The sequence below is a fragment of the Haliaeetus leucocephalus genome, unplaced genomic scaffold, assembly GCF_000737465.1.
Source record: "Haliaeetus leucocephalus isolate CR32 unplaced genomic scaffold, Haliaeetus_leucocephalus-4.0 Scaffold150, whole genome shotgun sequence".
Classification (NCBI taxonomy): Eukaryota; Metazoa; Chordata; class Aves; order Accipitriformes; family Accipitridae; genus Haliaeetus; species Haliaeetus leucocephalus.
The window spans coordinates 1741390-1766249 of NW_010972586.1; the positions used below are offsets into that span (position 1 = coordinate 1741390).

At 39.0% G+C, this 24860-nt stretch overlaps 1 protein-coding gene across 2 annotated transcripts in view; it reads right to left on the minus strand.

Annotated features, from left to right (window-relative positions):
• SNX2 (sorting nexin 2) overlaps nucleotides 1-24860 on the minus strand; it is a 36220-nt gene that overhangs the window by 10607 nt on the left and 753 nt on the right. For both annotated transcript variants that reach the window (XM_010561692.1, XM_010561691.1), the window contains exons 2-7: nucleotides 15211-15328; nucleotides 6249-6412; nucleotides 4894-4960; nucleotides 4641-4684; nucleotides 4407-4548; nucleotides 963-1041 (exon numbers count right to left, since the gene is read on the minus strand). In XM_010561692.1, coding sequence (XP_010559994.1) covers nucleotides 963-1041; nucleotides 4407-4548; nucleotides 4641-4684; nucleotides 4894-4960; nucleotides 6249-6412; nucleotides 15211-15328 — 614 coding nt within the window. The remainder of the gene's footprint in view (nucleotides 1-962; nucleotides 1042-4406; nucleotides 4549-4640; nucleotides 4685-4893; nucleotides 4961-6248; nucleotides 6413-15210; nucleotides 15329-24860) is intronic.

The window sequence follows — 24860 nt, forward strand, 5'->3', positions numbered from 1 at the left end:
GACTGAAGGTCTTTCTCCCATCTCTCTGCCCAACAGTTGATTTTCTATGTAACACATTGTCCTGGTTTCAGCTGTGATAAGAGTTAATTTTCTTTCTAGTAGCTGGTATAGTGCTATGTTTTGGATTTAGTATGAGAATAATGTTGCTAATACACTGATGTTTTCAGTTGTTGCTAAGTAGTGTTCAGATGAAGTCAAGGATTTTTCAGCTTCTCATGCCCAGACAGCGAGAAGGCTGGAGGGGCACAAGAAGTTGTGAGGGGACACAGCCAGGACAGCTGACCCAAACTGGCCAAAGGGGTATTCCATACCATGTGACATCATGCCCAGTATATAAACTGGGGGGAGTTGGCTTGGGGGATCACTGCTCGGGAACTAACTGGGCATCAGTGAGCGAGTGGTGAGCAATTCTGTTGTGCATCACTTGTTTTGTATATTCCAGTTATTTTATTATTGTCATTTTATTATTGTAATTATTATCATTATTATTTTCTTCCTTTCTGTTCAACTAAACTGTTCTTATCTGAACCCATAAGTCTTACTTGTTTCTTCCCAATTCTCTCCCCCATCCCACTGGGTGGTGGGCGGAGTGAGTGAGCAGGTACGCGGTGCTTAGTTGCTGACTGGGGTTAAACCACAACACAGATATACTGAAGTGCCCTAATTCCTTAAACCCAAAATGCCTAAGTAAGCTGATAAAGTTTTACTTACTGAATCTCTGCAACCTTAATTTTAAGCACCAACCAGTTTGGAAAGAGTTAGCTATAATCCTCTCAATGAATAAGGCTGCAATTCCCGTTACTAATGGGAATTATTCCATTTCTGCAGAGAAATTTGGCAGCAGCATAAAGCCTCCAGTGTCCTTCTAAGCACAGATGGCCCAGAGCCCAAATACAGAGCCCATGTAGCATATTACAAGTCATTCTGAGGCCAAACAAGTTTTCGTTAGATATATACATTACCTTTCTAGCGCTGCTCTTCTTTTCTCTACAAATTCAGTAGATGAAGAATCTTCCTTGCCTACTTTAACCTTGGTCATGCCTTTGAAGAAAATAGCATCATATTGATTTTTTATCATAAATAAATCATGAACATAATTGATGTGATTAGAAGATATAGCTCACCTAAGTTTATGTATTTAAGTCAAATTACAATGAAAAACACTAGACAGGAACAGGAGAAAATATCAACACTGCATGCTGCATGGTTTTGTGGAAGCAGCTCTGTGAAATACACAATTTCCTGTAATATATTAATTGTGACTATAAGTTACAAAAAACTAGTTTAATTTGCATTTTTTAAGACAATCTAAATGAAGATCAGAGTCTTACTGGTCACTTATGTTCAGAAGAAGACAACAGTTACCCAAATAAAGCAGAACAGGAAAATAAAGCTCAGGTTATGAGCCTGTTAATTGGTAAGCTTATTACCAATATTTTCATTCTATTACTTTTTTAAGTTCTAAGAGTTTTTCAGTCAACTAAGGCAAACTAACCAGCTCTGAAAATTCTGAAGCATATGAACAACTACAAACCAAATGGAGAATAAAATTAGCAGTATAACATGTATGCAGCTTTATGTCACTTCCTCTGCCCAAGTCAAGAGTGGCCAAAAAACTATGACAGGGGAGCCAGAGTACTAATAGATCGTGGTATGGGAAATACATTCAACCTCAGCAATGGAAGAACTCTAAAACTGTCAGACTGAGGTCAATATTTTTCATGCTAAAGACCCAAACTCAGAGAGATTAGGAACCTGAGTCCTATTAAAAACCACCAGGAAACACTGAACATTCATAATTATTATTTCCTAAAACACAGGAGAGGTATGTTACGATCCAGTCCAAACATCTTATTTCTACCTGTAGTGTATTCCTGCTCTGTTAGTTCTGTGCTTCTCCAGCTAAAAGTTCTAAGTCTGAGATTCTGAATATGTACTCTGTGATCTGCTAGGTCAACAGTTCCCAAAGTTGTTCCTCACCCCATCTCCCTTCTGGCTTTAGAAGTTTCACAGAGTAACCCACGGAGGGGACAAACAGCATCCCTACAGGAATAAGGAGGGACCCTTAACCTCTCAGTGAAGCCTTAGTTTTTCCCTTCTCTGTAACATGATGAAAATAAATCTGATGGGCACTTTTTTTTTCCAAAGGTATACTACACAGTGTAATGTAACTGTAAATCCACAAATTTATCTGTAAAACTGAGTGTGTCTTTAATTGCAAGGATTAAAGTATTGAAACAAAAGTGAGGTAATTCACATGCCTCATCTTTTTGCATTAGAGTATTACTATTTATTAATATTTCACTGCAGAAAGCACAAAATGCTGCAGTTTAATTCAAAAGATCCTTCACATTTGATAGCAACAGAAGTTCATAGGAAAAAAACTGAATATGTAATCAAATGACCAATATGAGGAATTCTTAACTTGTGATATTGGCAGTTATTTCTAGATATCATGTCAGGTTTCTTTTGCTGCTAATATAAGCCTATTTAAATGCAAGTGTAAAGGCAGTATCGGTAGCCCAAACATTCTAATCCTTTGCAGGAAAGGATCCATGACTTAATAGATTATTTTCTTAAAAATGGAAAACGTGATTTTCCAACACATATATGTAAGTAGTGAGTTCATCAGTTTGGATGAACGTCCAACTCTAGCTCACCACTGACTCAGTTTTATCCTGTTGCTCCATAGCCAGTAATTGAAGACTTGAATTCGTGGCTAAGGTCTGAAGTGTGAGCCACTCCCACCAGTCACCAAAATAAACTTGGGAGCTTAAAACTCCAGGTGTTATCAACAGTGTAAAAGAATGAACAGACTAAGGGCTTTTGTACAATACACACTGCATAACACTGAATGTATGATATTTTGTACTAAGACTTTAAAAATAAACACCTGTGATGTAAACACAATATGCCATCTCACTTTCAGCTGTTTTGCCAGCTCTCTGCTTTAGGGTGCCACATTTTAAATCAGCCTAGAATCCCTTATTTTCTCCACAATTAGAAAGGTATGGACTACATATTTTGGGGCAGAACTAAATACCACAGGTGCACTGAAGTTCCAAGTTTAAAGCAGGAGTTTCATGTTCTTTGGAAAATGTCCTACAGAGTCTGTGAGTTTTCCCAACTTATCCGTAGCTTAACAAAGTCTCTATACAAGGTTCTGAAGTGACAGCCAGTGCTTGCTTACACTGCAATAAGTCCCACCATTTTACACACTTCCAGGTCTATCAATATTTATGCTGGATTTGTTCAAGTGGTACTTCAAATCCAGTCCAAGCTTTGTCTTACAGATGACTTTGTGATGCAAGTACTGCATTTTCATGTAATTGCACACTGTCATAAATGCCTTAAATGTTGTATCATCCAAAGGACATGACTAGAAGCCTCATTCCATCTTTATAAGCCCTGTTAGCATTTGTAATTAAACTTATTCTTGTTACATGAAAAATTGGTTATTACAGAATCATACATTACTTTCAAGAAGTACCAAAAATGCTGATCAAATTTTCAATCTTACAGACTGAAAAATGCAGTGCTTTTCCACAGAATTAAAAGCATGATTTTCCCAAGCTTTCTGCTGCCTACATCTACTCAGTCTGGCTATTCCTACTCATATGAAAAGCTGCTGCTCCAATTAGCTTTACAGACTAAACTACCAAAAAAGAAGTCCTGCCATTCCCTACATCTCAAACAGCGTTCTACAGTCCAATCACTTATTTATAGAGGTAAGCCAAAAGACTTCAACAGGTTTTATGGTTTTAAATGTTCAGTTATTTTGAAAGAACCTCTACTACTTAGAGCTTATAAAACTGAAGTTGCTTCAATGCATCAGGCATGCTTTTTAGTTCATGAAGAAAGGATCTGATCCTTCAAGGCATTCACGAAGACTAGCATCACTCAAAAGAGTTTTCTGAATTAGAAGTTTGAAGAATTAACTAGGGGTTTTAGTGTTCACCATAACCAAAAGAAACAAACTGAAGTATTTGAAAGGTAGAGTATGTATGAAGCTTTGCATATTGCAGGCAACTGGTAACAGCACAAGTTAAAAAACTTTCATTTAATGTCTTTGTTTTCATAGACTAATCAGCTCTTGAAGGGCTACAGTGAAGAAAGAATGATAGGTTAGAAACAGGCAGCCATGTATTAAAACAAATGTCCTTATTATTATCAATGCCAGCCTGAGTTGGGAAGAGGCCAGTACATACCTTTCCAAATTAACCTGAACTTTTAACAAATACAGAACAGGAAGAATATTTAATAGTTTGGACCACCTGATAAGCAGCAAGTAACATTTGTACAGAAATGTATTTATTTTACAAGCCCAACAGATATCAAAATACTTAATTTGTATTACAGTACTTGAATGTCATGCTTAAATTCAACTTTACAGGCACTACACTTACCTACAATACTTTTTTCTGGAGCTGGAGGCACAATGTAACCAATATGCATGTACTTTGTTGCTAATTTGCTGTGCAAGCCAAGAAAATCACTGAACCTTCTTTTAACCGAGAATTCATTTTTGTGGAACATGGAAAGTGAAGTCTTAAAAAAAAAAAAAAAATTGTTATGAATTACTGATCCATCTACTTAGCTACGATACAAAGTTATCTGCAAACGTTTGTTGCACTAGTTACCTTTGTTGTTACTCTGTATGCCATATAAGCATTCATGCCATCTCCTGTAAGAAAATTAAGATACTTATCCTAGGTCAAGTTATTTTAATCCCTCCACACACTTTTTATTCCAAAATATACATTAAATAGCTTTCCATTTAGATACTTCAAAATGCCAAAAGATAACAGAATAAGAAATCATGCTAAAATCTCAGAACAGTCTTCAAGGGATAAGACAGTCTACCATCTGACTTACTAGGCTCAAGGAACTTACCAACTTTCTCTGGGTCAGATACATTGATTTCTATATCAAATAAATCTCCATTTGCTTCCTCTTCAATCTAGGAAAAAGATATGCCATATATAATCAGGTAATATGCATTCATATTATGTATAGTTACAAGGATAAGGGTATAGAGGAAGGAGGAAGTCAGTACGTTTGTACAACTAAAAAACTGTTCCAGACCCACCATCCAGTGCTAAGTAAATATAATTTCTAACATTGACTGTCACTGCAACAAAGTTCATGTGGTGGACCTGGCAGAGTTAGGTTTACGGTTGGACTCAATGATCTTAAAAGTCTTTGCCAACCTAAATGATCTATGATTCTATGATTTTAGTTTTAAGCCTTTCTGCAAAAGCTTTTAGTATGGCAGCCTTTTCACAGGACTTGTTGGCTTCAAAATTTTTAGTAAATACTTATCTTAGGGGTATGTTCATTGTATCTCCTACAATGCCAGCAGATACAATGGTTCAAAAACCACTCTCATTTGCGATGTTTCCATACGCCTCTAATGAAAGGACAGATATTCCTTTTTATTAATGGTATCCATAGCAGAAGAACTTGGGAAGGGAAAAGTAACAGAGAATTTTCGGATACTTGCCTGAACTCTAATCATGCAGAATTTCATAATCTTTCACGTAATACACAGAAGACTGATAAAAACAGAGATACTAAGAAACACCATGGAAGAAGGGACAGTGTACCAGGGCTAAAGGGGAGGAAAATCAGAATAAAATGCCATCTTGTGGTATCTGGGGAAGCAGCCACCATTGAGTCTTGTTTGCAAACTCATTTAGCAGAGCCACTGTCTAGTAAGAAAACACTCCAGGATGAATGGCATTCAGCAATGCCCAATTTGAATGGAATGCCAAATGTAAATAGCAATGTTAAAACCACCATTAGCCTCAGCTGTTTGTTAGCATGCAGGATAATGCTAGAAAGTGCTTCCTCCACTTCCCCATTAACAACAGCTTTAGAAATCCAAGCTGAAACCTGTAACATGCTAGTAAGAGTTATTATATATCACAAACATTTCTGCTGTATCGAGCTAACGGCTTGCTCTAACATACACTTTTACAATATCTACTCTGAAGGAATGAAGCTTCTTACTCCTCACACTACAGATCTCCAATATAATCACCTAAGTAATGAATCTTATGGTATTTTCATGAGTCAAATTCACACTAAACTTTATATGCAAAATAAACAGAATAGGTCTTCTTTTACATACTTCTCCTTAGCAAAGGATGATCATGAGTCAACATTTAGGAACTGTGATTTTAAAAGAAGAAAAAACTTCAAAAAACAAACAGGACATTTTCATAATTTAGAAGTTTACTGTGTACCTCTTCTCTGGATCTATCAAAAATCACAGGGGCTGTTACACTTTTCGATTCCATTCTGGGAGCTACTAATGTAGTAGGTGTTACAGGAGTGATTGCAGGAGTAGGTTCTGGTGAAAGTATTGGATCCCTCTCTGGACTGTCCAGTGAAACTTCTTCTGTTGCTTCTAGATAAACATTTTGAGTTAGCAAAGAAGTTTTTGTGCAATAGAGATGGATATGCATCACAAAGACAATACATGCGCACGCTAAAAAATAATGATATACAAGTTTAATAAGATCATCTGTAAACAGCATCCATTTGTGCCAGAATTTCTTTCAATACACAGCTAAACATTTGAGCTTGTAGTGCATAATGGGTTAAAGTAAGATTCATATTGCTTTTTTTTTTTAATATATACTGTTTAGTAAAGAGCCTTTTAAAGTAGTCACAAGTGATAAGTCATTTATTTCTGCATGAGATATTGTGAAAACTAATGATTTGGGTTTTTTTACCACAAGCAGCTCTTTTTCAGCACCTGTACCAATTTTAGTTTTTGCACTTTGAACAACAGCTGATTTAGTCATACAGGCTGATAACTGAGCAGACCAAGCCATGTGTTAAATGAAATTACACAACCATAACATGCCCCGACCCCTGCCAGAAGCCCACAACCTGTAGAATAGAAATATTAGCAGGTGAGACATTCCGACTAGTAAGACTATCTTTAGTCTCTATCTATCTTCAGTCTCTTTGGGGCTTAAAACAGCTCACTTGAAACTGAATACTTTCTTCAGACAGTTCATCTATCTTTAAAGAGGTGGTAAATCTCTGCTCTACAAATCCCACATGCTTTTCTCCACTGTTTTTGACCACTGGCAAACTACACACTTCCTGGGTATAGAGAAGTTCCTGTTCTAGTTTAAACAACTAATGCTGCTGTTGTCGCCAAATGGGCATTTTCAAGAATTCTAGTTCCTTAAAAGATAACATTGACCACAGAACAGTCATTTGATACCAAAATTGACTTCCCAACTGATCTCAAGTCTTGTTACAAACTAGACTTCCTATGGCAACTACTTTACCAAGCAGGTAAAAGGCACAAAAACAGATCCTCTCTAAGTTACATAAAGTTACCAAAAAGGTTCACTATGCGATTTGGAAAAGGCCTGTGCTCGCAACTGCTGTCTGTGTGAACCACTGAGTTTTCAAGAGAAAATACGCCATCTTTCTTCCAAACTTTTTTAAAGCCTGGTGCATAGAACTAGTCCTTACTCAACAGTTAAGAAAAGAGGAGCTTTAAAGGTCAGATCTACTTTAAAATTTGTGAGATAGTTACATTGTGTGTAAAAAAAAGTCCCATGGACGACTGTTTGCTTCTCCAGAACAGCCTGTGATCTACTAGCAATGTAAAAATAGAACTGGGAATAGCATCCAATGCACTGTATCATTTATTACTGCAAAAAGTAGTATTATGATCTTTCATAATCAATACATCAAAACCACTCAGCTTTATCCCTGCTGCCGCTTAGAGATACTCTGCTAGTCAATTCTGTTTCCTGTTCTTCTGTAACACTTTTTTTGCCAGTCCCTGATTTTTTTCATAAATGAACAAAACTACACTTCTCTATTTCAGGGATGAAAATGACTCTGTACCTAAAATTTGTTTGATACCGAAGCTCAAAATAAATTGAAAACCAAACTTCAAAGTCACTATGCCTTAACCTGGTTTGAAACAGATGCTCATTCTGGCTTGAGGCTGACAAAAGTTTGCTGTCATCACTTTGTTTTGGAGTATATCACAGAATTGCTGAGCTTGGAAAAGATCTCTGCAGATCATCTAGCCTAACCCCTCTGTTCAAGCAGAGTCAGCTACAGCAGGCTGTGCTAGACCACATCTGGATGGGTTTTGAGCATCTCCAAGGATGGATAATCCACCTCCTCTCCTTGGACAACCTGTGTCAGTGCTTGACCACCCTCACCATTAAAAACAAACCAAACCAAACCAAACCCAATGTTTTTTTCTTATGTATTATCTGTATTTCCATTTGTGCCCATTGCCTCTTGTCCTGTAAGTGGGGACCACTGAGAAGTCTGGCTCCCTCTTCTCCATTCCCTCCCATCATGTATTCATACACATTGTAGGATTCCCCCCAAGCCTGCTCTTCTCCATGCTGAACAGCTCCAGCTCTCTCAGTCTCTACTCACATGTCATACACTTCAAGCCCTTAATCATCTTCATGGCCCTCCACTGGACTCACTCCAGCTTGTCAATGTCTCTCTTGTATTGGGTAGATCAGACCTGGACTCAGCACTCCAGCCGTGGCCTCACCAGGGCTGAGCAGAGGGGAATGATCACTTCCCTCAATCTGCTGGCAATCCTCTTCCTAATTTCAAGTTACAGATTTCCATAGTATTTTCAAACTAAACATTAAAACAAGTACCTAAAGCTTTCTTTGAAAAGATTTATTTTCCTACCATTGCTTTATTCTTACTTCTAAATCTTTCTGAAGAATCCTGCTGAATCTTCCTGCCCTCAGATGCCACAGGAGGCATCTTACACCAATAGAGAACTTTATTTCAAAACCTCAAATCAGGTGGGAAGTCATGCTGAGGCAGTTGCAAAAAAAAGCTTTTAGATTGGTAGAAGAACAACATTTAAACATGGAAAAGAGGTAATTCTCTCCTTTAGTGGCTAACAGCATTCAACATGTGTTATACAAATGACGATGTCACAGAAACAGAAAAAAATTACATATACATATGTAACATGTCATATATGTAATATGATATAATACAAAATATTTTAAAAAATATAAAATAAAGCTATTCCACTTCAATTCTTCCTTTTCTATCACCAGCTACATTCCAGCATGCATGTTTGGGAAACAAACTACTCATCACCCCTAAGTACTTCTCTGTACCTTCAAATTTTAGACAGGCTTATAAAACAAGCCATGAAACAATTCAAAGCACACAGATTTCTCACTTTCATCAGCTGAAAAAACATTTCTGTTACTGTAAAATCATGACTTCATGAAAAAAGTGAGAATTCAATGTAACAAACCAGCACTGCTATCTGATGAAACTAGCACACTCCTTCCCAGCACACCTCTTTTTCAGACTTGTATCTACACACCCATTAATATCAGGAACTGATCCAGGTTATGTATCACATGAACTCCAACCAGGATTAGCCCCCTGCTACTGTTCAGCAGATAGCTGACGCTACTGCTAAGCTGGTGCATTATTTCTGTAAAAGAGAAAGCAGCAGGAAAAAGCAGCTGGAAAGGCAAGGAGGTTTCTTTTCAGCAAGACCAGCAACATTAGACTTCATCTACACCAGTATTTTTAAAGCTGTGCAACCCCAGGTTGGTTGGGCATGAGCAAATTTTTAAAGGTGCTGCCTATTAGCCCTCCTTTTCTATTTTCCTGGAGGAACTTACCCAGAGAAAAAAGTACCTGTTTGATTGACAGCAGCAGGTCAGCTCTTTTAGGAAGAAGAAAAGAGAATTTATGCCACCCTTCCTCCTGTTACCTCTCACCCCCAAGTCTTCATGCATCCTGAACTTTTACATAAATCTAGAAGAGTGAAATGCAAAAGATAGTGGAAGGGGGTGATGGGACAGAGCAGGACAGAGACAAGGATGTTGTACTTTTTGTTTAAAACAAAAGTATTAAAAGATTCTGAAGGGAAAAAGAAGTATTAGCTTTATATAATAACAGCAGGCTCTTACACTTTCTATTTTTTTCCCCATCAGAAAAGCAGTCTTTGAGTAGTACATAAGCTGAAGATCTATTTTGCAAGAAATAGATTGTTCTGATGAACTCTGGCATTTATGCTCGTTACTCACATTCTTTCACTTTGAGAAATCAGATTACATGGTCTAGATTAAAAAGTGTCATTGAAAATTCTTCTTTTTGCTTTTTGTTGGTATTTTTTTCATGGAAGGATGAATTTGGTAGGTTTCAGAGTAGAAGCTATGGCACTTTCAGAAACATTCGCTTGATTTATTCATTTTAGATTTTTCCCTGAAAACTTCAGTATTAGGTTGTGGGTTTGTGGGCTTTTTTTTTGTTTGGTTTGTTTTTTAAATATTCTGTATTAGTATTTGCATGAAAAATGAAATCTAGATGTCTTGCTTTCTTGGAAAGTTCTCAAAAGCAAGAGCTCTTCTTGCATGAAGAGAGGCAACTGCCCTACCCCACTTTTAGGAGGAAAACATTGAGATCTAACACTCACATCAGCCATGGCAGTTATCAGCACATATTAAGCACTCCCACCAATCTAATGCTGTAAGACTTCTACACATAAATATCTACTCTACAATCCATAAACAGTCTTTGTTATGGATCACTGTCAAGATGCTTAACTCCAAAAGAATATGAAACATCTCATCCTGCTGCAGAAGACAACTATTTATGCTTAATTAACATTCTACAGCCAACTACATCATGTTTCTATCAGCACTCAAGCATGGGGCTCAATCTCAGCATTAGACAGCTCTTGTTTCTTTACTTTTCACCACTAGTATTTGTCAAACATCATCTTAGAAAGTGCAAGTTTGCAATTCCTCACTAGCAGCTCACTTCAGCTAAGTTATTTTTACCAGTCACACTTCTAAATGTCAGATCTCTAACATTCTGACATGGCTTGACTGTTTAAATTGGCTGATTATCTTTGAAAGTTTACTCAGGTGATCACATAAATGTGGAAGTAAACTGAAGTAGAAACTGTTGTCCAGAACAGAGGACAAGTTATTAAAAAAGGCTTTTCCAGGTGTAGCAACATTTCAGAGACAGATACCTTAAAAGAACTGTGAGAACTACTACACCTAAGTCATAGCCCATGACCCTTACTGTTACACTAGGAGTACTAAGGATAATCTTAATGAGAACAGAAGTAGTTTTAACAGAACAGTCAGCCACTAATAAGGCTGCCTTCTGACTTCAAAACTGTAGGTTCACGGGCTTTTGTGCATTTGTTTCTTGCAGAAGAGATCTAGAACTGAACAACCAGCTTCTATAAAGCAGTGAGGCATCTGCACCAATCTCTTCTGATCAGACACACCCCATGACAGCAGCCTGACAGACAACATCAGGCAGAAACTTCTGCTGTTCAGCTGGTCTTAAAGTACATGTCTTGTCTGGTCCACAGAATTAGCATCTCCTTTTCTGTATCAACTCCCAGGAAAAAAACCTAAGACAAACCTATCAGGACCTGAAGAAAAACAAAACAAAAACCCAATAAAAACAAACATCACCCCCCTCCACCTCACCAACTTTCCCCCAGGACACAGTAACTAGATACTTGCATAAGACGATCCATTCCCAAACACCTTTCAGAGCTGAAAAAATAAAAAACCATAAAACCCAATCTTTTACCAGACTAGGGGAGAGGAAAAAAAATCATAATTTTCCATTTTTCTGAAAATGGTGACAGAGCACTGACATAACTTCATAGACCTGCTCATCATCTATGAGCACTACAGTGAGAAGGCACACACAGCTATGTCATGCACAGGAGGTCCATGGCACATTGCTGCAGCTACACACAGAACTTCAAGCCAAGATTTTAGAGAACTGATTCAAAATTTAGTTCTTCACTCTACAGCAGAAGCTTATGGACAACCAGGTTTTAAGACACAACCCAAAGCCTCGCAGATACTCTTAAGACTACTGTCCTGGTTTTGGCTGGGATAGAGTTAATTTTCTTTCTAGTAGCTGGTATAGTGCTATGTTTTGGATTTAGTATGAGAATAATGTTGCTAATACACTGATGTTTTCAGTTGTTGCTAAGTAGTGTTCAGATGAAGTCAAGGATTTTTCAGCTTCTCATGCCCAGACAGCGAGAAGGCTGGAGGGGCACAAGAAGTTGTGAGGGGACACAGCCAGGACAGCTGACCCAAACTGGCCAAAGGGGTATTCCATACCATGTGACATCATGCCCAGTATATAAACTGGGGGGAGTTGGCTTGGGGGATCACTGCTCGGGAACTAACTGGGCATCAGTGAGCGAGTGGTGAGCAATTCTGTTGTGCATCACTTGTTTTGTATATTCCAGTTATTTTATTATTGTCATTTTATTATTGTAATTATTATCATTATTATTTTCTTCCTTTCTGTTCAACTAAACTGTTCTTATCTGAACCCATAAGTCTTACTTGTTTCTTCCCAATTCTCTCCCCCATCCCACCGGGTGGGGGCAGCGGTGGTGAGCGAGCGACTGCGTGGTGCTCAGTTACTGGCTGGGGTTAAATCACGACAACTACCTGGTTTGGAGCATTGACCATTACTGTCTCCACATGCAAAAGCTCTACAAGGTAAGATAAAGTAATTCTTTTTTGGCCAAATAATCAACACACTGACTTTTATTCTAAGGGTAAAAGTGCTTAAGTGGGTTTAGCAAGACAGTTTGCTTTTTTCCAGAACTAAGAACCACAATACTAATAAATGCAGCAGCAAAATTTACTGGTATCCAATGACAGCTGGAAAACTCATTTTCGTTCACCTTTGAAACCCAGTTTTAATAGTTCAGCCAAAGTACTTATGAGTCACCAGAGACAAGGTAATGAATACCTAAAACATTTTATTGCACATACTATCCTGCAGCTGCCGCAGAAACACAATAGCAAAGAAGCTTTAAGTATAGTCAAATAGCCTAAAAAAATCCCAGGTTCTGAACTGCATTAAAACAATATAGGAAATCATATAATTTGTTCTCCCTTACCTCCTTTTCTATTAGGTTGCATTATTAGATGGAATAATGAAAAAGATTTATCAAGCCTACAATAGCTAGAGAAGCATACCATCACATTTTTTACAAATAAGTCTGCAAAACTAGACTTGTTTATGCCCCCAAAGCATCAGAGTCCCTCCTTTCAGGAGCCACCCATAGGATTTCCTTTACCTGGATTTTATAGTTTCTAATAATTCAGTATGAAGGAACAACATAAGTTAGAAACCTGTGGAACTTCATTCTCTTCCTCTCCGGTTAAGCATTCCTACAAGCTGTGCCAGGATAGGTTCCTCTGGAATTTCAACATGTTGAAGAAAAAAACCCAGTCACACTCACTTGTTAATTAAGTCCTGCTTTCATAGAAAGCCAGGCTTATGCAATCATGCTGGAAGCAAGAAAATAGGTATCTCATGTTGCCTTCTCACATTGTTTCTATTCATTGCAAATCAGTATCAGAAACTTAATCAGATGGATTAATACCATTGTCTAGCAAAACAGTCCTAAGAAAGAAAAGAATAGTTATACTTGTGAGTGCACAGCACTGGAACACAAATTAGACGTTGTTTTTGAGAACGCCTATGCTGACAGTGATACAAAGACAGAAGTTCATCACTAGGGTACAACTGTATTACGCAAACTTCCTGATTAGAACAGTACACCGTGAAAGATGTCATATTCTGTCTTAGGCTCCATAAATCACTCTTGTTTTTTTCCCCTCTTTGAGCATTTGTACTAACCTCTGTCTCTATATAAATTGACCTTTTAAAGACCAGTCTTGGTTGTGTTAGACATGCAGTATGTTAGATGTTTTTAGTTCAGTACTGCATGCATTTAAGAGAATGTCTTCCATAGCAAAATTCAAACTCATTAAATCAGTTCTGTGTGTTTTCCTCACAGCATTCATTTCAGCTGAAACAATCTGGCTGCTAACATTTGCTCCTTCTGTCTGGTTCCCCTCAATATTTACTCCAGCCACCTTTTTTCTTAATATCATCCAAATGAGAATTGGTTCTCCTAAAATATCCATTCCAGATGGCTCTATGGTTATAAAAAGCTGGTTTTATATACTGAAGCTAAATAACTAAATTACTGGTACTAGAAAGTTTCATGACTAAAGCGCTGCTGGTCTTTGCAAGTCGTAAGATCAGGTGATATAAATACAAAAGAAGTAAGATTACCCCTCTATTCTTTATTCACTTTTTCTCTTAAAACCCTTTCAGAGAGTTAAAGTAGTCAATACATTCTAACACTGTCATGAGCAAAATCAAGTTCAAATATATGCAAATATAAATTTAGTAATTTCAGAACAAAGGTAATAGGCATGTATATACATGTATCTACATGTATTTGTATATACAAAATAGCCCAGAACTAAAGGCTATGAAGTTTATTTTCAAGTAATTACATCAGGGAATCAATTGAGATGAAGACTGTATTCAAAGCAGACTGCCAACTGACTCACTCAATAGGTAGGAATAGGTAAAGTGTTAGTATTGAGAAGCAGCACTCAGAACTATCTTTTGATGTACAAAATATACTTCAAATATTACATCTCCTTTCTTGAATAGTTAATGCTCCTACACCTGTAATTGACAGCAACCATAACCCATGTTAGGACAGTCGAAAACCAACACCAGAGTAGTGACTGATTAAAGAAGCACTAGAAATGTGTTGTCTATTGACTTATTACTTATCAGAACTTTCACACATCTTTTTCCAAAACATGCAATACTGTCAAGTATCAAAGACAGAATCATGCCCTAGCGAAATGATAGGACTGGTCCCATACACCAGTTTGTTATCTTTTTATTGTAACAAAAGAGTCTCAGGAAAAAGGAAATACCCTCCAGCTTGCAATATGACCTCAATTATCTTTGTAATTGGAAAAGACTGGGACAGGTTGTGTATGGTTACTAAGCAGGAAACAAGGATGCAACTTAAGTCATGTTTTTACACACAGATTTTAATATTGTTAATTACATAATGCTAAATACTATTATTACTGTCAGCAGAACACATTACTAACCAGCTAACACTGCCACACTGCCACTGACAGTACTCACCACTGAGAAACTTGCATTTAGTAAACAAACTTAACTAATGTTACAAAGTACCACAAGAAAAAAACTGTACATCATTGTCAAACTATTTAAAAGGTTTTAACGCTCCTTCCCAGAAAAGCACATTTCTTTCAGTCCAAGAGCAAAAGAGTTTATGCAGACACATTAGAAGCAAAGAGTAATTACCAGCAAAGAGGTCTTCTCTGTCATCATCTAGCATGATTTCTGCTGGCTTTGGACCATTGGAGTTTGTGCTGAGGTCTTCTGCAGGAAGACTTGCTGGCTCTGGAGATGAAGGACTTGACTGTTTTAAAAAAAAAAAAAAGTGAAGTAATTAGCAGAGACCCAGTTGCCATGTGTCAGTATATGAGAATTACTGGAACAAACACTCTTTCATTGCAAAGAAACAAGGCAAGATGTACAGAAAGGAAACCCTGCCAGCTATTTCCATTTCCTACTCCTAGCATGGTAACAATGAACAAAGGATATGAGCTAGTCAACAGCTCTTTTCACTTCTTTGTCAGAGAGAAAAAAGGTCACCCGTTTCCTCAGGTTTAAGTAACATGAAACAAAAGCTGCTACAGAAATATATAGAATAATTATATTATTATTGCTGAACGTAATTTGATTAAGTTCCTTTTGGAAAGGCTTAGATTTAAGTCTGGATTTATACATAGAAAAAAATTAATAAAGAAATCTCCAAGAGCTGTATACCAGTTTTTCAGAGATTAAAATAACACGTTAATGCCATCCAAACAATTTAAGGCAGCTTGTGGCCGTAAGAAATTTAAATAGCTTTGCAACAGGTTGAACTTGGGGATTATTGCCAGAGGGTCATATTGTACTGTACATGGAAGGTAGGCTTGCCATAGATACTGTTCTTTTAATTCACTGAAGACTAGAACTTGCCCTGTGAAAAAGAAAAATACTTGCAGACGCTCAGGAAAATTAAAGCAGTTTATAGCTTACTCACAAAATAAATAAACACCTGACTGAAGATCAGTGCTTCAGTTAGAAAATCCTTGTTGAATACAAGTATCAACTATGCTTACTGCATAGTACTAGAAAATTTGCAAGACTCACTTCTCACAACTTCATCCAAGACAGCTAACTAAGGAGTTTTCAACAACAGCGTATTTATTCATGAATGCATGCACTTTAAAAGGAGCATTTGTAAGCTGTGTCACTACTTGCTTCCTAGTTTTTGCACAGAGTTGTCATAATTTAAGTTCAGAACCAGAATTCAAAACAGGTAGTAAATGTTTCAGGCTACATGTCTGTGGCAACAAATGCCACAGGCTATGAAAGATTTAAAAAAGCTTGAAAAATACTGAAAAGCTACTGAAAAAGTCTGTCCAGATTGTATTTTCACATTCATAAATGTAGCAAGGCAGCAGTTCTAAGGGAAGGCCTTTCTTATAGCTGCCTGTCCAAGAACAGTGTACGTCCTGACATGCAGTATGGCACTGCTGCTTTACTTCAAGCAGCAGAGAGCAAGATCCTCACTCCCGCATCTATCCAGACCTCAGCCACCTGAAATTCTGGCACAGAGGAATTAAGCAAGAAACAGTAAAAATCCTGCCAGACAAATTCAGACAGAGTACAAAATGTTTTTTTCAGAGGACATATGAAATCAAGGCTCTGTTGACCTGGAAAGTTGTTAGCTCAAGGTTTTCCCTGCTGAAGACAGAAGGAAGATGAAAGCAAATACGAGAATACCAGAAAATTTATATTTCTTAAACAAGATTATGGTTGCAACAAGGAACCGCTCCATTCAAATGACAGAAGAGGTTATACCCCCTTCCCTTTGCCAAAGCTGCCACTCTCTGAAAAGCCCATATGTAAAGTGGGGAAACCAATAAACAAATCAAAGTGATGAGCAGTGAAAGAGCAGCCTCTCAGACTGCTTGTTGGATTTTGCCCTAGAGCCTGCAAAGAAAGTCAAAGCAGAAACACTTGGGAACTGTATGTAGGTAGTAGAGTTTATAACCTTACAAGGAACCAACCCACTAGCCACATGTACACTTCTCATCTCATACTAAACCAATGCTGAAATGATCCCACAGCAAATAGAGTGCTCTGAGGTAATAAAGGTCTATTTGTTCACTCTGTGAAGTATGATCCTTAAGTTGTATCACAAGATTTGCAACTAATTTAGACAAAATTAACTAGGAAATGTAAGAAAACCTCACCACTTGACATGCTTTATTATTCTACAAATGATACTACAGATAGTATGTGTCACATGTAATAGTCGATAGTTTTAAGTGATTTCAGAAGTGGCATATTCCAGAAGAAACGGTCTGTCTCTCCAGGCAGTGCTGCACAGAGCTGCGAGTTCAAGATCTTGTACTTCAGCTAGAACAGCAAAGCATGGAAATGCTTGATTTCCCTGTGAGGTTCAAGTAGTTTAAAGTTTTATCAGCAAAAGCAACTCTTCACAAAAACGTTACAGATACTGATTCCAAGCCAGTTTTGCTGCTACTCAACTTTGAACAGCAGCCCACTTAAATTTTGATAGCTCTGAGGTTCAGGACATAGCGGGGACCCCACATTACAACAGATGGCAGAGTGGCATGTAGCTCATGCTTGTCAATTCACCTCCATGAAAATCAGCTGTAATACAGCCAGACATAGGGAACAAAAGCCTTCCTGCACACTTGCACATAGCAAAGGGCTTTCTGTTTTATCCCTTAATTGTGCTCTTGATTAATGAGTGGTGGAAAAGAGCCCTTAGAGAAGACTGACATCTTCAAGCTATTCCCTCAGTCTATCTTCTCAGTTTTATCTGAGGTAGCTATTTTCATTACTGATGATTACTTTGGACTATACCTGGCTTCTAATCACAAAAAGAAACGCTACAAGACACAAAAATCACCTTAAGCATTTAAACCTGATCAACATATGGCGTAAGACGAAAAACTAAACATTTACATGCCTAAAGCAACAAGTTAACCAAGGCCAATACAAAGCTATTCCCACTTTGAAAAAAGGAATAGATTCGTCCTAGGAATAGCTATAAATACATGCCACCAGGTCCTAGTAGGATTATGGATCCCTTTCTATCACTGAGCTGGTGTTGTGGTTTAAGCCCAGCCAGCAACAAAGCACCACGAGGCCACTCGCTCACTCACTCCCTCCCCACCCCGGGGTGGAATGAGTAGGAGAAAATATGAAGAAAAGCTCATGGGTTGAGACAAGGACAGGGAGGGATCACCCACCACTTATGGTCATGGGCAAAAGACAACTTGGGGAAAAAACAAAATCCATTTGTTTTACTACCAATCGTATCAAACCAAGGATAATGAGAAGTAAAACCCAAATCTTGAAACACCTTCCCCCCACCTCTCCTGCCTTCCTTGCTCAACTCCACTCCCAGTTTTCTGTACCTCCTCCCCCCAGCAGCGCAGGGGGACAGGGAATGGGGTTTGGGGTCAGTTCATCACACATTGTCTCTGCCGCTCCTTCCTCCTCAGGGGGAGGACTCCTCACTCTTCCCCTGCTCCACTGTGGGGTCCCTCCCACAGGAGACAGTCCTTCATGAACTCCTCCAATGTGAGTCCTTCCCACGGGCTGCAGTCCTTTACGAACTGCTCCAACATGACTCCTTTCCATGGGCTGCAGTCCCTCAGGCACAGACTGCTCCAGCACGGGCTTTGCCATGGAGTCACGCCACCTTTGGGGGCATCCGCCTGCTCTGGCTGCAGGTGAGCATCTGGTCCCCCGCTCCCCTCCATGGGCTGGCGGGGGGACAGCCTGACGTCTCACCACGGGCTGCAGGGGCATCCCCTCCTCCGGCGCACCTCTTCCCCCGCCTTCCTCAGTGACCTCGGTATCTGGAGAGGGGCTTCTCTCACATCCCACTCTCCCTACTCACTGCACGTTCCCCTTCTTAAATCTGTTCTCCCAGAGGCACTGCCACTGTGGCTGATGGGCTCAGCCTTGGCCAGAGGCAGGTCCGCCTTGGAGCCGGGGAAGCTTCTAGCAGCTTCTCACAGGAGCCACCCCTGCAACCCCTCCCCCACTACCAAAACCCCACCACACAAACCCAAAACAGATGGGAAAGATCCTGTCCATTGGCACGGTTAAAGAAAGCCAAGAATTCTGCTCTGGATACCTGGCTTCACAGCTGTCATTAGAATACCAGTTACAGATGGATTTCTCCAAATTTCACATACCTCCATTTCCACAAACCACAACTGGAGGATACTTGCAAAAGGAAAGGACTCAAACAGACCTTAGGAGCACCTCAGAAAGCTCAAGAGGCAAAGCTTATTCATGCAGCTGGTATAATTTGTATACAAGACACAAAGTCTAGAAGTCACTCTTTCAGGAAGATTTCCAGTGAAACAGAAGTTCTGTCTGGGTGGTATTTGTTTTATAAAGATATAATAAATTTATATTTGTTATAAAACTCAAGTTCTGTTTTTAAGAATAGGAGATATTAGTTTAGTTATGTGGATGATTTACAAGTAAAATGTCTTTCCTTTGAAATACCCTTTCAGCTGTGTACTGGTTTTGGCTGGGATAGATTTTCTTCATAATGGCTTATATAGTTCCAGTTTGGATTTGTGAGTGCACAGTGTTGACAACACAGGGATGTTTTAGTTATTACTGATCAGTGCTTACACAGCATGAAGGCCTTCTCTGTTTCTCACTGCCCTGCAGTGAGAAGGCTGGGGGAGGACAAGAACCTGGGAGGGGACACAGCCAGGACAGCTGACCCCAACTGACCAAAGGAATATCCCATACCATGTAACACCATGCTCAGCAATAAAAGCTGTGAGGAAGAAGGAGGATGGAGAGGATATTTGGAGTTAATGGCATTTGTCTTCCCAAGTAACCATTATGTGTGATGAAGCCCTGCTTTCCTGGAGATGGCTGAACAGCTGCCTGCCAATGGGAAGAAGTGAATGAATTCATTATATATTGCCTGCGCACGCAGCTTCTTCTTTACCTATTAAGTATTCTTTATCTCGACCCGCAAGTTTTCTGACTTTTACTCTTCCAATTCTCTCCCCGATCCTGCAGGGGGGGAGTGAGTGAGCGGCTGTGCAGGGCTCAGCTGCCAGCTGGAGTTCAACCACAACAAGCTGACAGCTGAATAAGGCATTTCCTGGCCTATTAATTTTTCAGTGGCTCTTTGGTATTTTTAAACAGCTGTCATTCTCAAACAAGATAAAATAAGGATGGGGTTAAATAATTTCACAGACAGTTGGGGTTTTATATGAAAAAGATAATGTGTAGAAACTTATTAAAAATCATTACTGGTCTGAACACAGCATCAGCTTGATTTTAAGAGTTTTGCAACAAAGTTCAGCTCATTATCTTCAAAAGTTATCTTCAGAACAGACATAGTCCTCAGGGAACTATGAAAACCCAGAAAGCCACAGCTCTGAATGTAACAGAAACTACAGTCAATTAATTCCTAATAATCTGATTATTTTACATAGTCAGTGGGTCACAGAGTACTATTCAGCCTCTCAAAAAAAGCACCCATGCACCCAAACAACTACTAACATGTTAAGCTATTCCAGTTACACCCTACTACAGGTGCAAGCTAAAAGACAGGACCCCAACTTTGCTCTTTTATCTCTGTGAAGTACATCTAAAATGGTGATTAAAATAGCTGTTAGAAGAGTTAGTAGTTAGCGCAGTGAAAATCTGGGTATCAGACAAGAAATGGAAGAGGAGCCTAACAAAAAACCTCATGGCCCAGACACACATGGATGGCATAGCTGTTTAGAAATTTTAAACTGACTTGATGCCAACAATTCACGAAATGTCACAAACATGTCCATTTCCTGAAAGCTACAGGCCTGTGAAATTTCTGAGAGACTCCTGAGCTGAAGGTAAGTCAGGTGAAGCATCCAACAACCAAGATACCCAATGGCCAGGACATTCAGATATGCAGGGCAGTCAGGATCCTGCTTTACTTGTTTCCAAGAAAACAAGTTTCTGGTGAGAAGTCTATGGGACCATTCCAATTTGCAAGGGCAATAACAAGCTCAATTTTCTCCTCTTTTATTGTGCATTACATTCAGCAGCAATAACTGTTTTATAGCTTTGACTTACAAAGAAACAAGAACAACTTCTCACATTTTCTGTTGGCTGAAATTACAGCCCTAGATGCTTGGACATCCTCCCTTCTCTTAATAGTAGAGTCCCCCCCAAACCAGTTGAACTACTTGTCTGAACCCCTCCTAGCCTCCTTCGGTCAGAAGACAATAACAGGCTGACAAAAGCTAACCAGCATACTATTCTAATTGTTCAAGTTAACCAGGCTCATTGTCTGAAACAGGGTTACAGAAGCTCACACATTACAGCATGGGCAGAGAGAATAGACTCAACAGCAGGACAGTAATATTTTCAGCAGAAAGTAAGAGGACACAAGCAATCACACTAGAACGAATGCCTACTTACTTCCATTACAGCCTGGATTTAACACCAAGGAACAAGACACACATTTCCAGTAGAATTACACCAATCAATCTTGGAAACAGAGTTAGTTTTGTGCAGAGGTAGAGTACAGTGTTGAAGGACTTAATATTTTCCTCTCAGATATTCCAATGGGATCTTTACAGCTTCCTCTATAATTGTCACTGTTAAATTCAATGGATATCATTAAAGACATCTGGACTTCTGTGTCTATCTAATGTTTTGCCTTCTGTGCAAAAACCAAATGCATATTGCAGATCTTTGACATAAACTGATAAACCGGCAATGAGATTATATACACACCCTGCCCTAAATGACATTCCTTGATAGATTACCACATCTACTGCTTATTGATTGGTTTCAAGTGCCTCCATGTATTCTTCCATTAGAAAAAAAACCCAGGAATATAAATACCAGTTGAAATGAATATGTGGCAGCTTAGCTACATGTTCACACAACACCTGCTTTACAAAACAGAGACAGACAGTACAGAAATGAGTGAGAAGTTTAGGGGAAATGAAGTAAGAAGTGGTGCAACAAGGAAGGTGGCAGAGAAACAGACTAGGGCAAGGAGGAAGGAGGAGGGGGAAATGATGAAATGAGAGTAACACTAAACATACAATTTTTCAGAAAAACTAACATACTCTTTTTTCATATATGTTGCCAAAAGTGACTTTCATACAGTTGTTTGTGGTCCCTCCTAAGAGCGGCAGAGGACATGGACAGCAAATCAGCAATTTGTTGATTACAAACTTGTAACAGGATGATTCTTCTCATAATGCACAGTTAACTTCCAGAATGTCTTGTTGTGCGTGTCATAGACACTTTTTTTTTTTTAAACAAAAAACCCCAAAGCAAACCAAACTAAAACCCTATGCATTTAAAAATTCAGCAAGTAGGTAAGTGCTTGGAAGATTATTAATATGGTAATGCTACCTAGGGCTCAGGAGGTCCCTGAGCTACAAAAAACTGGTATGTGAGAGAGTACTGCAGGTGACTACCAGCACACACATAAAATCATCAGCAATATGCTTCACACAGCATCCACCACTGAGTATCATTGTAAATGCAGTCTTGGCTGAGACTATTTTTCTGATTCAGTCCGGCTGTTCTCATTGATGAAAGCAACTCTGACAGCTAAAGGGAGACCACTCAGTGACGATTAATTTAATAGAGGCAGTCCTCCAGACAATACAATATGGTTGGCACAATGAAAACCAAACAATCCTTCTACTGCTCTTAGGCACTGTGGGTATCCGATGAGGAAATAAGCACCCCACCAGCTCAGACAAGCTGCTGCTCAGCCTCGTACCCAGAGTTCATAGGTGCCCTACGTTCACTGAAAGGGAAGCGTTCTCATTCTCTTAACATCCAACAAGTTTTCAAGTCCTAAAATGTGTTCCCACCGCACTCCAGAAATGCCAGGTGTTACAGCTCAGTGTGTTATACATTCTAGAATTAAGAGGGTTTAATTTAAGTCGCTAACTTTTAGTATGTGCACAAAGAAAGTTAAAACTCCAGCTTCTTTTTCTTTGTATCAGAGAATTCAACTTGAAATAAACAATATTCTCCATTTCATTATCCAGATAAGCCACTGAAGTCAGTCAGCCTTCCTGTATTTAAATATTTCATATTTGCTGTTCATAATATACACTGAACTTGTATTTTGTCAGATGAAACTTAGATGAGTTAGCATGTGTTTTCTAAATGGAGACTTCATTAACACGGAAGCTATTCAGAAGACATGTTAGAAATCTTGTAGCTTCTCTACTGTACAACAAAATCATAGGTAAGAAAGGAACAGTCTTTTGTGAGCTGCAAAGAGAATGAAAACAAGAAAAAAATAGGAGGGGAGCTGAAATTAATCATGCAAAAAGAAATGGACAGCTCCAAGATAAACCTGTTGGGAACCCTCTCAAAGTACCATAGCCTTCATCTAAGTTGGCTTTGGACCTCACCGTCCCTTGCCATGCTCTCTCCTCTGGTATCAGCAAACAAATACGTGATCAACTATGAAAAGCAGGATGCCATTCTGTTGTTACTATAGAACTTCCATTGCCATTTAGAAACAGCTACTTCATGAATATCTACAGGACAACACTCAAGACAGAAGTTTAATTAGGCCCACACCAAGAGATAATTGTTCTTCTCTGGACTAAGGTGTCCTATACACTTGAGTTAAACAATCTACATTCAAGCTTGTGAGAAGTTCAATTTTCATGATCTCTTCCTTCCAAATTTGCAGGAAAATCACGAGATTAAGGCTCTTCCCTAAATGCTGTAGCTGATTAGACATCAAAAAAAGCTTTACTGACAAAGCTTTTCAAAGCTTCTCTTTAAGCAAAGATGCTTCCCCTTTCTACTTAGCTACTTTCTTTCAAATAGACTGTCTGCAAATACAATGCAGCACAACATAACTGTCAGCCAAACCACCCAAAACAAAGTGCATTTCTTTGCCAGTTTTTTGCGGCTAGAGGAGTTTTCAGTAAATATTTTTAATCATTAAGATGAGGACTTCTCATTGTAACTGTGATTTAAACTCTAAATCTATCTTATCTCTTGCAGCTTTAATTCCAGACCACATCAGTAAAGACTTTTGTTTATGTTATACTGCAGCCTTTCTTAGCGCAGAGACCAAGACTCCAATAACACACACTGTATCACACAGAGATACACAGAAATCTATTGATACAATTCTTCTCAACTGCAGGTTCACATCATCTGCTATTCCTTCACAGCATATCTCCACAGATCTTTTTCTACCAATGCACAGATTATGCATCGATAAAAAGAAGAAAGAAAAAAAACCCCAGTGACTTGAGAGAAGGCAAGTGACTTAAAAATACATTTAAGAGCCTCTTTGTATACTGGCCTTTTTTGATAAGGACAAGCAACAGCCAGTGTAAAACAAAGAACCACGCACTGATCCTATTACTGTAAAGGTCAGGGACAGGAAACTCTTCAGGAAAAGAGGAACAGGAACAATTTTCTTTTTAAAAGGGCAGCTGCATACAGGAAGAACAAAGTTTTTCCACAAGGTACTGGCAAAACACACAGGTGAAACATGACCACAACAACTCAGCAAGAAAAGCTCCCGCTGTAGTGAATGAAGGCAGAAGCATTTTTCAGAACGAGGACCTATTTACGCATTCAGTTCTTCCGGTTTTTGGTTTGGTTTTGGTTTGGTTTTTTTGCCTCGCACGCACGGAAAGCAACCACGGTTTGGAGATGCGTTCACCCCCAGTTCTCAGACCTTCCAGGCTCTGGTTTCTCTGGCCAACTGCCCGTTTCACAACGCCTTGCACGCATGCATGCCTCCTGCCTTCAGCCGCCCGTAACGGCCCCTGCTGCTCGGCGGCGGCGGCGGCAGGGGGTGGGGGGGCACCGGCGGCAGGCGG